This window comes from Balaenoptera physalus (assembly GCF_965194825.1).
Source record: "Balaenoptera physalus genome assembly, chromosome: 10".
Taxonomy (NCBI): domain Eukaryota; kingdom Metazoa; phylum Chordata; class Mammalia; order Artiodactyla; family Balaenopteridae; genus Balaenoptera; species Balaenoptera physalus.
In genome coordinates this window covers 23,788,111-23,803,747 of record NC_138889.1, presented here as the reverse complement: position 1 = coordinate 23,803,747, position 15,637 = coordinate 23,788,111, and the positions used below count along the sequence as shown (strand labels likewise).

Here is a 15,637-nt window from a genome sequence, read left to right as displayed (position 1 = left end):
TGATGCTGTCTGTTGTTGGATGTGACAGCATAGGCTCTGAGTTCCCTTGTATTTGCTTCATTTGGACAGAGAAGAGTCCTGTTTCGGGGAAAGGGAAGTCAGGTTAAGATGAGTCATGTTGCTCCGTTTGGGGACTGGCTTCAGCAGCTTAGCTGGTGGTGGTATCTTTTGATGGATAAAGATCCTGTATCAGTCATTAATGATTAATTAAAACTTGTTTTTTAAGTGTTAACTTTAGCCTTTGCCTTTTACATTTGAAATAGTTTCACAACTAAAGGTACTTTTGAGGATTACTCAGGAACAAAGTACTTTTCCCACAGTGAGTTCTTACATTTCACTCTTTTCTCTACACACCTGATGAATTTGCTTTAATTTTGGTAAGTCCCTCTGATCACAGGTAATTGGCAATAAACTTTGATGTTTCTCTTTTGATGGTATGATCACTATCGCAGATTTCACTGCTAAGAGTTGGTGAAATGGGTTGAGAGACCTCTAGTTGAAAATTTCTCAATGATTTTGGACTGAATTGTGACCTCTGTCTCTATTCTCTCTGGTTGAGGTTTTAGCAGAAACATTTTGTCTCCAAGTGAAATGTTTTTCACATGAAATTTTTTTTTTTTTGCTTGTGTATTTCAAGTACATTTGGCAATGTGAGCCCCCTGTGTTTTTCTTATTCTCCTTATTTGTGTTTCTGACAGTTGGCAGCTTCAGTTCATTCCATCAGAGTTCAGAGGCCAGTTACCAAAACCATTCGCAGAGGGACCACTGGCCACCCGGATTGTTCCTACTGACATGAATGACCAGAACCTAGAGGAGCCATCCAGATATGTAAGGGCATTATTCTCCTTTTACTACTTTGAAAAGAGTTCTACCCTTAAAAATCTGTTGGCATACATAATAGAGCATTGATGAAATGGGACTTTTTTAGAAAGTGATTTCTTTAGGGTGAGGGATATAACGACTTTTGTTGAGAAAGGATGAACGGTATCATTTTCAGTTTCAAATGACCTCCTTTATTTTCCATGTAAAATATATAATTGAACATATTTTCTAAACTGGGCTGGAAAATTTCTTATGTTGAATTCAGATCATCATTTTGAAACACATTCTGCAGCTCTTATCACTCTTTGGTCCATTAAAATGCTTCATGGGGAACTTTCAAATTATAGGTGGACCTTTGACCTAACTATTAGTATACTCTGGTTTTAGCAAGTGGACAGTCAGTGAAGGCTGTTCTCACACTTGAGTCCATGAAGCAATATCTGCCAGGGCCGTGCTCTTCTACCCACTCATCTTTACGCACTCGGAGATCCCATGCGGATTTTATTTCAGTTCCTTCGAAAGATGACCCTTTTGTCATTTGATACCTGTAAAATCTTTGATTGTGGAAAAGGTGAGAGCAATAAAGATAATGTTCCTGGTTCCCAGAGACAGTAAAGGACTATTTTGTAGAATTATTAGAAAACACATTTTTTGGCAGCCTATCTGTTAAACATTTAACAATTTAAATGTCAAATACATTTCATTTAGATTTTCTTATGTCATATACTTAAAGTGAAATGTCAGGACTTTCAGTTCTCTTCCAAAGCAAACCTGCAGCCACAGCTGGCTTTTTGTCTCCTGGATTGGGGCAGGTTAGACTTCACGGAGACCCTCAGGGTTTATGAGTGAGATTCTTACTGTGTGAGCTTTCGCTTATAAGCTATGAAAATGGACATGATAAAATACATACTTGGCTTGGCTCCCTGAGAAGGTGACACATATATTCCACTAAGTGACTTATCTTGGAGCTTCCTTCTAACTTAAGCCTCTGATTCCTGTAACAGTGACAATACCCCTGGGCAGTATGTTCTGTTGCTAGTCATTTTTATTTTAGCTGCAGATACTCTCCTGAGAGCAGGCTGTGATGTACAGGGGATCACCATGGGGACACTGGATAGTCAAAAGGGTAGGAGAAAACACTGTGATAGGGGGAAGATATAATAAATTCAGAGTGCTGTAGTCACAGCTGTATTTTGGGAAGAGATAGTATAGGGTAGTAAAAAAAAAGAGCATGGACTTTGGAGTCAAGTAGGCCTGAATTCTAGTCCCAACTCTGTTGCCTACCTTGATGACATTGGGCAAATTAGTTAACATCTGTGTTTAACTAATTTCAGTTTCTGTCTGTGAAGTGGGAATAACCATACCTACTTTTGGAAGAAATAATAGGAGATTGGATATCATATCTCTCTGTCATATATAGCATAGTGTCTGGTACATAGATTTTCCCACATATGTTCTTAATTTGATAATGGTGTATTTGATGGATTAATTTTATTGCTCCCCAACTTGATTTTTATTACAGTCTGTCCAGACTCAGTGTTTTTCTATCCCAGTGACTTTGCTTATCTTGGTGACAGTGCCTGGACTTCCCTTGTCTACCTTCTTATACTATCAAAACTCTTTCTCTCTGAAGCCTTTCCCAACTATTTAAGTCCACAGTGAGCAGTGTCCTTCTTTAAATGCCTTAAATATTTATCTGTATAGCTCATTTAGCCATTTAATTTTGTTGTCTTATGCTATTTAAATATTTCTGATGTGTATGTCATATTTTTCACTATCAGATTGTGAATGCTATGGAGAGAATGACTGCACCTTATTTCTTTTGTATTCACCATAGTGGCTAGGATAGTGCTGTGTATCTAGTAGTTAGCCTATACATGCTTTCTGACTTGAGAGATGAATATTTATCATTGTTGAGATAGTGATGTTGAGAGAAAGCTGGCTATAAAATCTTCAGTGGCTTACAGGCACATGAAAAAAGCTCAGCATCACTAATTATTAGAGAAATGCAAATCAAAACCACAGTGAGGTATCACCTCACACCAGTCAGAATGGCCATCATCAAAAAGTCTACAAATGGGACTTCCCTGGTGGCGCAGTAGTTAAGAATCTGCCTGCCAGTGCAGGGGACATGGGTTCGAGTGCTGGCCCGGGAAGATCCCACATGCCGCGGAGCAGCTAAGCCCGTGCACCACAACTACTGAGCCTGTGCTCTAGAGCCCGCGAGCCACAACTACTGAAGCCTGCACGCCTAGCGCCCGTGCTCCGCAACAAGAGAAGCTACTGCAATGAGAAGCCCACGCACCGCAAGGAAGAGTAGCCACCACTTGCCGCAACTAGAGAAAGCCCGCGTGCAGCAACGAAGACCTAATGCGGTCTGAAAAAAAAAAGTCTACAAATAATAAATGCTGGAGAGAGTGTGGAGAAAAGGGAGTCCTCCTACACTGTTAGTGGGAATGTAAATTGGTGCAGCCACTATGGAAAACAGTATGAAGCTTCCTTAAAAAATTAAAAATTGACTTACCATATGATCCAGCAATCCCATTCCTGGGTATATATCCGGAAAACACAGAAACGCTAATTTGAAAAGATACATGCACCCCAGTGCACTATTTACAAACAGCCAAGGTATGGAAACAACCCAGGTGCCCATCAACAGACAGTTGGCTTAAGGAAATGTGGTACACACACACACACACACACACACACACACACACACACACACACATCCAAATATTGCCATTTGCAGCAACATGGATGGACCTAGAGAATATTATGCTTAGTAAAGTAAATCAGACAGAGAAAGACAAATACTATATGATATCACTTATATGTAGAATCTTAAAAATAATACAGATGAATACAAAAACAGAAATAGACTCACAGACGTAGAAAACAAACTTATATTACCAAAGAGGAAAGCGGGGGTGGGGAGGGACAAATTAGGAGTATGGGATTAACAGATACAAACTACTATTTATAAATAAGCAACAAGGATTTACTGTATAGCACAGGGAATTATATCCAATACCTTGTAATAAACTATAATGGAATATAATCTACAAAGAAAAAACAGAATCACTATGCTATACACCTGAAACTAATAAAATATTGTAAATCATCTATACTTCAATTAAAAAAAATCTACAGTGGCCTGTTGTACATTTCTTAAGCTTTGGTCGCAGGTTGTCTCTGGTTAGATCATATTTCCATGTTCTCCACTACCAGATACTGTTAAATTTAAGTGACTATATTAGCTTTACCCAAAAGGAGAAGATTTTCTAGAATACCTATAGGAGTCACCAAAATGCTGGCTGGTAAAAGCAGGGACAAACAGGTCCTATATGTATTCTGAGTGTGTAGTGTCTGTCACTGTGCTCATACACCTTTCTCTCTTTGGATTTTCCTGCATGGTGGGGGAAGTGCCCTCCAAATCCAGTCCACTCACCTTTGACACTTTGGAAAGTAGAAGAGACACTTGATGGCTTACTGTGAATTCTACACAAACTATGATCAGGGATTAATTTCTTTCAGTTAACTGTTTAAAAAGATATTTGTTTTTCTTTGATGATAAAAGTAATGAACACTTGTGTAAAATAATGAAAGCTATCAAAAAAAAATCAGCTATAATCAAATTACCCAAATATTAAACCACTGTTACCATTTTGGCGTTTTTTTCTTTCACTTTTTTCTCTTGCATTCATATGTGCATATGTATGTAAATAAAAATCTCAATTATTTTGAAAAATAACGTAGTTCTTTAAGAAATGGTGCCAGGATCAAGACTGTAGTGACCAAATAATTTTGCCCGAAATGGGAGAGCACACGTTGTAGTACATTTATGTTTGTTACTTCTGGTATCAGTCCTGGTTTTAAGTATGGGTTCATTCAAAAAGGCAAAATAATTATGTTCTCTGTCTTTCCTGAGCATGCTAAATAGCAGCATTATTTTTATTTGCCCTTTGGTTCTGAGTGACAGGTTTTAGCCAACTCTTGGCTTCAGTGCTAAATGATGTGATCTGTCTCCTATTTCTAGTCTGAGTGGAAACTAAGAAACATGCATGACCTCCTGTATTTCCCTATGCTCTTTTACCTCTGAGTTTATCAAGAATTAGGAGTGAGTGTTTGTAAGGGCTGTTGGTTTCTACTGTATCGTTATAACCATACTGCAGCAATAATATTTTTTTGCTGCATATTCTTTCATGATAGATACTGAGTAGCTGTTGAACAGGTGGTATTATTCAATGGTACCTGCCAAGACTTTCTGCCAGAATCAAGGTCTGAATTTAGAAGATACATTCAGTGTCTCCTCTTTACTTCTTGACAAATCCAAATTTTTGTTCACTGTTTCAAGGTGAATGATAACCTTCTGTTTCCAAATCTGGTGTCTGATGTGGGAACTACTTAGTCAGTGGGTGGAGTTTGGGGTAAAAAACACGAGTTCAGGAGGGATCTTACAGATAAAGACTTTTCCCTGACTTTGACTTAATGCTTAAGCAGATTTTCAGGAAACTTGTCCATCTGTTACCTTTGGAAAAATAAAACTGGTCATTGATTAATTTTTTTCCCAAATAGTAATATAGTCAGTTCTGCTATAACGTGATATACAATTGCTAAAGATAACTGTGTAGAAAACCACAAGGCTTGTGGGAAAAATGGAGTTAGGGACACAATACTCACAAACTTTGTCAGTGACACATAAAAAAGATAGGAACCTAATAAAAACAGTGGCATAGTTTTATATATGTTAAATGGCGAAAAGTACATAAATGCTACAATAATATGGCAGTTTACCTTGAAGAAGACCTCAGGTTGTTTCTTGAAGTGGCATTGGGAGGGCTGCAGCTTGTGAAATAAGGGTTATTTGAAACATGACAGAAAGCTGTAATACCAAATATTGATGATGTGAATGGGTGTGGCTCATAGCAGGCAGTGAACGGAAGAAGCTGGGAGATACTTGAGTGTGGTCTTGTATGCACTTTGTTTATTTCTGGGCTGATTGGTTCAACTGGGTGTAATTTTCTGGATTCATCTAGTTTTTCTTGTGGATTAAATGACACATAAGCAAACACAGAAATTGAATTACGCTCACATTGTTCCCTAATATATCAGTTGCGTTGGAACAAATTTGCATTTTCAAAACAAGTGTTACAATAGAACTGACTGTATATTCTTTTTCTTCTTTATCCCTGCCTTTACCATTTAACCAATGGGAAGAATTATGGTTTTGGAAGGGAACTTAAGGTATCATAAAGTTTATGATCTCTTCTTTTTATGGGTGAAAAAATTGAGGCTCAGAGAGGTGGTAACCTGACAAAGGTTAGTCCTAGGATAAGAAACTTGGTTTCAGGATTCTCCAGTATTCTTTTCACGCCTCTTCTTACTTCCAAGTTTATACCATGTGGTGTATCACTTGAATATATGTTTTCATGCAATGGTTAATTGTTCTTTCATGTAACAGGGCTCAATAGACATCAAGTGGTTGAGCATTACTTTATTTTTGGCTGCGTTGGGTCTTCGTTGCTGCACGCGGGCTTTCTCTAGTTGTGGTGAGCAGGGGCTACTCTTCGTTGTGGTGCGCAGGCTTCTCATTGCGGTGACTTTTCTTGTTGCGGAGCACGGGCTGTAGGCACGCGGGCTTCAGTAGTTGTGGCTCGTGGGCTCTAGAGCGTAGGCTCAGTAGTTGTGACACATGGGCTTAGTTGCTCCGCAGCATGTGGGATCTTCCCGGACCAGGGCTCGAACCTGTGTTCCCTGCATTAGCATGTGGATTCTTAACCACTGCACCACCAGGGAAGTCTGAGCATTACTTTTTTAAGAAGTTACTTTCCATTTCTAGAGCTCTATTACATGTATGCCAGGTACTTTATGTAGTAATCAAAAGAAGTGATTGGGGTCTACTCCCTTTTCTTTTTTCTCTCTTTCTTCTTTTTCTCTCTTTTAATCATTTCTCCTACCCTTACTGGAAGTCCTTATTCGAGGAGAAAATTAATTGCCCTACAGATAACCTTACTAATTGTTATTAGCCTTGAGTAGCAGAGCAAGCAGATTAAAATTGCTGTAATATGTGCAGTAGAATAAGATTGGAATCCACTCTGAATTTAAGTTAAGGCTGTTCAAAATGCTTCTTTCAAATTAATTCACTAGTATCCATTGTGTTGGCATTTAGAAATGAAGTGATGTTTTCATGATCTTTAGTGATTGAATGACCCCAAATTTTTACCTGTGAGTTTACATTTTTATAGTGCAGTAAACTTTTACTTGTGAATTTAAAGATTCATTCAATAAATATGTATTTAGCAAGGCTTTATGGGAGACAATAAAACTATACGACAGCCTATGCCTCTGGGTGACAACTACTTTTTAAAATTTAATTTTAGTATATATCAAATGAAAATCCCGAAAAATACTTGAAATCTTTCCCTATCAGATGTTTCCTCCTACGCCCCAGTGTTCCTATTTCAAAAAGAAGGGACTGTCATAGGATAATATTGATGCCTGGCACAATGATGTAGTGGCAAGAGCACTGCTCTGGGAGTTAGGAGAGCTTATGATTCTTTTCTGGAATTCAGTGAAGTATATTTTATTCTTATATGATTTTATGAGTTTCTGAGACCCTTGAAATAGGTTTGCATCTCTCTAATTTGCTGTAACTACATCTGAAATCCAGTTGCAGTGTTTAGATTTCAGCTGGTCCTGTTTTGTAATCAAATATTTCACAGTGGCAAACCTTATCTTGAAACATGATTTCTGGGCCACATGACCTCATGACCAGAGATGGAAGTCTGTCTGCTGTTTCTGTCCCAGAGGAGATGAGTATCTGTGTCATGCTACCTGAGTGTGATGTTTGAGAGTTGAGAAGACATGGCTGCAGACTCTATCCCTGGCAGAATCTCTGCAACAGCTGAAGAGGAAAAGCTGTGAGAATATTTATTATTGCCCAATCCCCTTGGCCCACTCCTCCCCCAACAAAACACACACCTTTTATTATTGATGTCTTGATCTCTGTCTCAGGCCTTTTATTTTCTTTTTAGAGTCTATATTTTTGTTTACATCTGAGGTGGTATTAAATTGTCATCCTTAATATGTAACATCCTTACATCTTCCTGATAAGATGTAAACAATGTGATATCGATTATCAGTAAATTCGTTTGAATTCCCCTCCCACCACCTTTCTTTTTCTTTTGGTTTAGAGGTGCTGATTTTTTATTCTTCAAAGCTTCTAGTGGATTGTTAGAAACTGAAAGAAGTCACATTTCTTTCAAAGTGAGTCTTAAATGCTTGTATTTTACAAAATTTTATACTAAGACATATTTTTAGCTTCGACAGCTGGTTGATATGTAGCCTGTGACTAATGAAATGAAACACATATTTGTTTCACGATCATGTGTTAATGTCACCCTACAATTTTGTTATTTTTGATGCAAGAAAGAATGATTAAATCTTAAGAAACAAAAAAATGAGCTATTTGGTTACAATTTAAGTTAAATTTAAATCCAGCCTTTTGATTTTTGAATTGTATATGATGTGGTTATGGAGTGTGGTCTCAGATTTTGCACTGAGACATTGATAAAATTGAGAGAAGAAACTATTCTTTCTGATTCTCTTAGAACTAAGGGGCAGTAGTCACTTGGTTTTACCAGGGAGTCAAACTGAGAAATCTCAAACTATAAATAGTCACAGTAAAATAGAATATATAGCATGATCCAGAGTCTATGAAGAAAAATCTTTATCTCCAAAGAAAAAAGCCTGGAACATAAACTAACAGGTTGATGTTGATTTTCTTTGGCTGGTAGGATTATAGGTGATTTTTAAAATGCATTTAAAAAATATTTTTATAGTAAATCATATTTTACTTTCATAATTAAAAAAAAATTACCATAGATATCTATAGATTACTATAGATATCAAATCTTTGAAACTACTAAGATCTCTGGTAGGCTTTACAAACAATACTCGGCATGCAGTCAACTGACCTCAGGTTTTTGTCTTTGAGCACAAGAACTGTCGACTCAAAATTGAGAGAGGGATTTTCTATTAAGTAATTTTTGCCTCTTAGCCTTCTGGCCTCTTAAGTCATTTCAGTCATTATATCTAAGACTACTTTTGCTGCTCTTTCTGCAAACTAGATCTAGATTGCTTCAAAGAAATAAATTTGGTTTACCTCTTGCAAGCTATGAGGAAAAAAAATGTTTTTTAAATCTAAAACTAAAAGAAGATGTTGCTGTGACAAAGAAACTATATAAAGTAATATGTTCAATTCTTCCAGACAGGAGGGGAGTTAAAGAATTATATAAAAATTTAAATAAAATTAAATAGTTTGCCTCTTGTTGAGGTTTGGACAAAAGGCCTTGTCCATCCAGTGAGTGCCGGAGACCACCTGTTGGCAGGTGCATCCCCAGCAGTCCTAGAGCACTGGCTAAAAAGACAGTGACCTGTAAAGCTTATCAGCACAATAACAGTAATCTCCAATCTTTTGTCATCTTTTTATTCTTAATTATTTTTAAATGTTTCTTATTTTGTTCCTTCTTTGTTTATTCGTCCACTCATTATTTAACTTTTTATTGTTCTAGACTGTGTGCTGAAGATGCAAAGTGACAAAAAACATAGTCTCCTGTCATTTAAGAAAAGTCCCTAACAAATAAAAAAGGAAAGAAAAAATTTATGGGGATAGAAAGGAATTTGGAAAACAATGTAAGAACCAGAAAAAAAAAATTTAACTTCTATAATTAGTGTTCCCTGATAGGTTAAAAGAAAAGTTTGGGGACCATAAAACAAAGACATATGTTTTGAGAAGGGAACAATCAGAAAATAAGAGTTCCTAGAAATTAAAAACAAGATAATAGAGATTTTAAAAATCAATAGCCTGATTAGAGGACAAAGTTGAAGAAATCTTCCATACAGTAACAATACAAAAACGAACAAAAAAACAAAGAGATAGAAAATAGGAAAAGGAAAAAAGATCAGAGAATCCAGCATCTAGCTAATAGGAGGTCCAGAAAGAGAGAACAAGTGAGATGGAGAAAAGAAAATTGCCCAAGAAATAATGTGAGAAGATTCCCCAAGAACTGAAGGACATTCCTTTTCAGATTGAAAGACCCCACAAAGTGTACCTAAAATGATGAATGAGAAATGATTCATACCAAGATGTACTAAGTACCAAAAGAAGTCAGCATGTATTATTATTTGATAATTGAAACATCAAGAACTACCAGAAGAAAACATTGGAAGAGTTGTGAGTTGTTGCCTCTGGGAAGTGGGACCAGGGAATAAGAGTGTACTGCTGTTTTTCATAATAAGCTTCTTGTACTACTTAAATTTTGAACTATGCGCATACATTATTTTGATAGACCTAAAGATGAATTTAGAAAAAAACATAAATCTTCCCCTCAGAGTTTAGTAGGAGAGACAGTTCTAAAATATTATTCAGTAGTATAATGAGTACCATAGTATGCTGTGGGAGCACAGAGAAAGTAGGAAGGACTCTTCCTACTTCTCTATTTGGGGGCAGCTTCACGTAAGAGGTGACAGGGGAGCTGGGTCTTAGAGGAAGATTGAGAGTTCTCTGGCAAAGGAAGGAAAGTATACATTTCCGTCAAAGGGAACAGCACATGCAAAGCCTTGAAATATGAAAAACATTGAGTGTTCAGGGGAAAAGAAATGGTTTGAAGTTTCTAGATTTTAAGTAATTGGGCAGAGCATTTTTTATTTCTTACTTCCCTGTTTCATTTATTCTCATTATCTATGTGTGTGACTGTGTTCTCTGATAAATTATACATTTAAGGACAAGAGTTCACGTACCTCCACAGTACCTCACTCACATAGGGCTTATACACAGCAGATCATTTAAAAAATTTAACTAAAATACTCAAATAGCCCTTCATTTAGTCTTCTTGAACTGAAGAGAGGCCTCCCCAGACCCTGATAATAGTAGAAATTTAGACTAACTAGGATTCGAGCACTGTCATTCTTCAAGGTCTGGGTATAGTCCAGTTAGTGTACTAGGTTACAAGCCCCTGGAGGGCAGAGATCATGTCCTTTCCATCGTTGCATCACCCACATGGCCCAGCACTGACAGATACTAATTGAATGAACCTTTTCAGTATTCATTAACAGATGCCAGACTGAAAGAAATAAATGCTTCTGCTTCCTCTTGTTTTAATAGTGAGATCCTTAAATTACCAAAAACCCGGATTTCTATAGCTGTCTCTGCCTGCCTTTAGTAAGGAATAGAACTAAATAGGTTTATGTTACCTACCAAGATGCCAAACCACTAAAAAGATTCATATTATTTATTGCCTTAATATCGTAGCATTTACTACAAGACTGGTTAGTTTATTTTTTAGAAAACAAGGTTGATATTTTCTTTTGATTAATAGTGTTTCTATTATTTCTCTTTCAAGTCTCATCAATATGTTCAGTCCTCTGCATTTCTACTCTCATGTTGAAGGATTTTCATGAGTTTTGGCCATTCAGTTTATATTATTTGAGTTTGTTTTGAGAAAGATATACCCTTCTCATAGATAGAAGTTAAATAGTTCAGTCACATATACCATCCCCCCAGATGTTGAGGCTCCTTGCTGCTTTATTTTCATTTTAAAAAACTTTTTATTTTGAAATAATTACAGATTCACAGGAAGTTACAAAGACAGTACAGAGAAGGGTACATGTACCCTTCATGCAGTTTCCCCCAGTGTACCTCTAGTATAATTCCAAAACCAGGAAATTGGCATTAGTACAGTTCTGTGCTGTTTTATCACATGTATAAGATTCATGGAGCCACCACTGCAATCAAGGTACAGAACTCTTCCAGCACCACAAAGATCATCTTTGTACTACTCTTTCCTAGTTACAGCGCACCTTCACCATCCCTAACCCCTGGCAACTGCTAATTTGTTCTCCATCTCTGTAATTTTGTTATTTTGAGAATTTTATATAAATGGAATTATGTAGTGTGTTACCTTTGAAATTACCTTTTCCCCCTCAGCATAATGCTCTTGAAATCCATCCATACTGTGTCAGTAGTTTGTTCCTCTGTATTTCTGAGTGGTATTTGGTGGTATCAATATACTAGAGTTTGTTTAACCATTTACCTATTGAAAGACATTTTGGTTGTTTCCAATTTTTGGCTCCTACAAATAAAGCTGTTATAAATCTCTGTGTACAGGTTTTTGTGTGGATATACATTTTAATTTCTCTGGGATAGATGCCCCAGAATGTGATTGCTGGCTCATATGGTAGGTATATGTTTAGTGTTTTCAGGAACTGGCAAGCTGTTTTCCAGATTGGCTCTACAAGTTCAAGTGATGTGTAGAGATCATACCTCCTTTTGCATTCCTTTACCCTCCCCTGTTTATAATTGTCTTAAATATTTCCTCTATGTATATTGAGAACCACTTTGAAACATGTTATAATATTTGCTTCAACCTCTAAACATAATTTAGAAAACTCAAGAGAAGGAAAATCTATGATTTTCATCCATATCCTTACTCTTTCTGTTCTTTCTTCCTTCCTTATCTTATGTGATTTCTTCTTTTATCATCTCCATTTTGTTTCACGAATTCCTATAGCCATTCTTTCAGGGTAGGTTTGCTAACAACATGTTTTCTTGGTTTTCCTTCATCTGGGAATGTCTTTTTTTTTTAATTGGGGTATAATTAATTTACAATGTTTCATTAGTTTCAGGTGTACAGCAAAGTGATTCAGTTATACACATATATATTTCAGATTCTTTTCCATTATAGATCATTACAAGATGTTGAATATAGTTCCCTGTGCTACACAATAGGTCCTGATGGTTTATCTATTTTATATATAGTATGCATATCTGTTAATCCCAAACTCCTAATTTATCCCTCCCCACCCTTTTCCCCTTTGGTAACCGTAAGTTTGTTTTCAATGTCTGTGAGTCTGTTTCTGTTTTGTAAATAAGTTCATTTGTATCATTTTTTTAGATTCCACATGTAAGTGATATAATAATGATATTTGTCTTTCTCTGTCTGACTTACTGCAGATAGTATGATAATCTTTAGATCCATCCATGTTGCTACAAGTGGCATTACTTCATTCTTTTTTATGGCTGAGTAATATTCCATTGAATAAATATATATGCCACATCTTCTTTATCCATTCAGCTGTCAACGGGCATTTAGGTTGTTTGCATTTCTTGGCTATTGTAGGTGGTGCTGCTGTGAACACTGGGGTGCATGTATCTTTCTGAATTAGAGTTTTCATCTTTTCCAGATACATGCCCAGGAGTGGAATTGCTGGATCCTATGGTATTCTACTTTTAGTTTTTTAAGGAACCTCCATACTGTTCTCCATAGTGGCTGTACCAATTTACATTTCCACCAAGAGTGCAGGAGGGTTCCCTTTTCTTCACACCCTCTCCAGCATTTATTATTTGTAGACTTTTTGATGATGACCATTCTGACCAGTGTGCATCTGGAAATGTTTTGCTTTCCCCTTGATATGGAATTCTGGTTGACAATTTTTTTTCATTTAACACTTGAAAAATATTATGCCCCTTCCTCTGACTTCCATGGTTTCTGATGAGCAATCTGTTGTCACCCTACTTGTTTCTCCCCTGTAGGTGAGGTGTCATTTTTCTCTGGCTGCTTTCAAGAGGTTTTCTTTGTTTTTAGTTTTTAGAAGTTGAATTATGATATGTCTTAGAGTGTATTTCTTTGAGTTTAGTCTGTTTGGGGTTCACTCAGCTTCTTGATTCCATAAGTTTAAGTCTCTTGCCAAATTTGGGAAGCTTTCGGCCATTATTTTAGTACTTTTTCAGCCCTTCCCTCCTTCTTCTGTCCTTCTGGGACTCAATGACATTAGTGTTAGCTCTTCCGTTACAGTTCCACGGGCTCCTGAAGCTCTCTTCTCCTTGTTTTTTTCTCTAGTCCTTTTTCTTTCTGTTATTCAGATTATATAATTTTATTATTCTGTTTTCTTTTTTTTTTTAACATCTTTATTGGAGTATAATTGCTTTACAATGGTGTGTTAGTTTCTGCTTTATAACAAAGTGAATCAGCTATACATATACATATATCCCCATATCTCCTCCCTCTTGTGTCTCCCTCGCACCCTCCCTATCCCACCCCTCTAGGTGGTCACAAACCACCGAGCTGATCTCCCTGTGCTGGGCGGCTGCTTCCCACTAGCTATCTATTTTACGTTTGGTAGTGTATATATGTCCATGCCACTCTCTCACTTTGTCACAGCTTACCCTTCCCCCTCCCCATATCCTCAAGTCCATTCTCTAGTAGGTCTGTGTCTTTATTCCCGTCTTACCCCTAGGTTCTTCATGACCTTTTTTTTTTTTTCTTTCCTCTGATTCGTCTGTTCTGCTGTTTAACACATGTACTGAGCTTTTAATTTCAGTTCTTGTCCTTTTTATTTCTAAAATTTCCATTTGGTTCTTCTTTACTTCCTCTGTTTCTTTGCTGTGACTTTTTTTTTTTTTAACTTTTTATTTTATATTGGAATATAGCTGACTAACAACATTGTGATAGTTTCAGGTGCACTGCTGTGACTTTCTGTTCTTTTGTTTCAGCATGTTTGTGATTGCTCATTGAAGCATTTTTATCATGGTGGCTTTAAAATCTTTGTTAGATAAGTTTCACATATCTGTCATTTCTGTGTTGGAGTTTGTTTGTTGTCATTTGTCATGTCTTGAGATCTTCCTTTCATTGAAACCTGGACATTTTGAGTATTATGAAACTCTGGATCTTATTTAAAGCCTCTGTTTTACCAACTTCCTCTGACCCTACAGTGACGCGAGAAAGGGTGTGTTGCCTTGTTACTGCCAGATGGGGATGGAAGTCCAGGTTCCCCACTTGGCCTCCATTGACATCTGGAGCTGGACAGGAGTGTTTGTTACTGCTGGATGGCAGCAAGAGTTCATGCTCTCTACTAGGCTTATACCGATATCGCCTTGCTGAGAGGGGCAGGGGTGCCTTGTCACTGCTCTCCACATAGCCTCGACTGATGTCATTGGAGGGGGGTGGCCTCATTACTGTTGGACAGTAGTGAAAGTCCTGACTCTCCACTAGGCCCTCTCTGACACCACCTCAGCATGTAAGAAGAGGGGTGCCTCATTACTGCCAGGTAGCTGGGAGTCCAGGCTGCCTGCATGGTTTCCACTGTTGCCACAGGGTGGTGAGGGAGAGGGGAAGCTTGTTACTGCCCAGCTCCCTACTTGGTCTTTTCTGACACCATCCACGCTGGGAGGAGCGGTCCCTCTTACAGCCTGATGAAGGTGGAAAGCTGGGCTCTCCACTGGACATTTACTGTCAGAGGTATGTGTGGAATGACATGTTTTTGATGGCGTGTTGGCCAGTATGTTAGGTTTCTGAAGAGAAACAGAGATGAATGGAATGTGTGTATATGCATGCATGCATGTTCGTATGTGTGTGTGTGTGTTTGTGTGTATTAGAGAGAGATTGATTTAAGGACTTGACTCACAGTTGTGGGAGCTGGTAAGTCTGAAATCTGCAGGGTTGATTGGTGGACTGAAGAGCCAGGGAAGAATTGATGTTGCTTCTCCAGTCGGAAGGCAGTCTGGAGACAGAATTTTCTCTTCCTGGAGGGGTGAGAGAATACCTCTTTTTCTCTTAAGGTCTTCAGCTGATTGGATGAGGCCCACCCGCATTATGAGGGGTAATTTGCTTTATTCAAAGTCTGCTGATTTAAATGTTAATCTAATCTTAAAAATACCTTCATAGCAACATCTAGAATGATGTTTGGCCAGATATCTAGGTATTGTGGCCTAGCTAAGTTGACACATAAAATTAATTATCACTGTTGGAGTAGAGTG

The 15,637-nt window shown here is 37.5% G+C and overlaps 1 protein-coding gene and 1 long non-coding RNA gene across 9 annotated transcripts in view; both read left to right on the top strand.

Moving 5' to 3' along the window:
- Nucleotides 1-15,637, top strand: part of ALG9 (ALG9 alpha-1,2-mannosyltransferase) — a 100,289-nt gene that overhangs the window by 34,668 nt on the left and 49,984 nt on the right. For 7 of the 8 annotated variants that reach the window (XR_014267988.1, XM_082476882.1, XM_082476877.1 and 4 more), the window contains one exon: nt 699-828. Coding sequence is in view for 7 of the 8 variants with exons in the window: in XM_082476882.1 (XP_082333008.1) it covers nt 699-828 (130 nt within the window). In the remaining variant the exon portion in view is untranslated. Of the gene's footprint in view, nt 1-698; nt 829-2,603; nt 9,398-15,637 lie in introns of those variants that run through there. The other variant, XM_082476883.1, reaches the window with a different exon arrangement.
- LOC309667924 lies at nt 7,719-15,361 on the top strand. Its single transcript, XR_014268000.1, has 3 exons — nt 7,719-7,742; nt 8,018-8,088; nt 9,396-15,361. It is a non-coding gene; the product is annotated as an uncharacterized lncRNA (long non-coding RNA).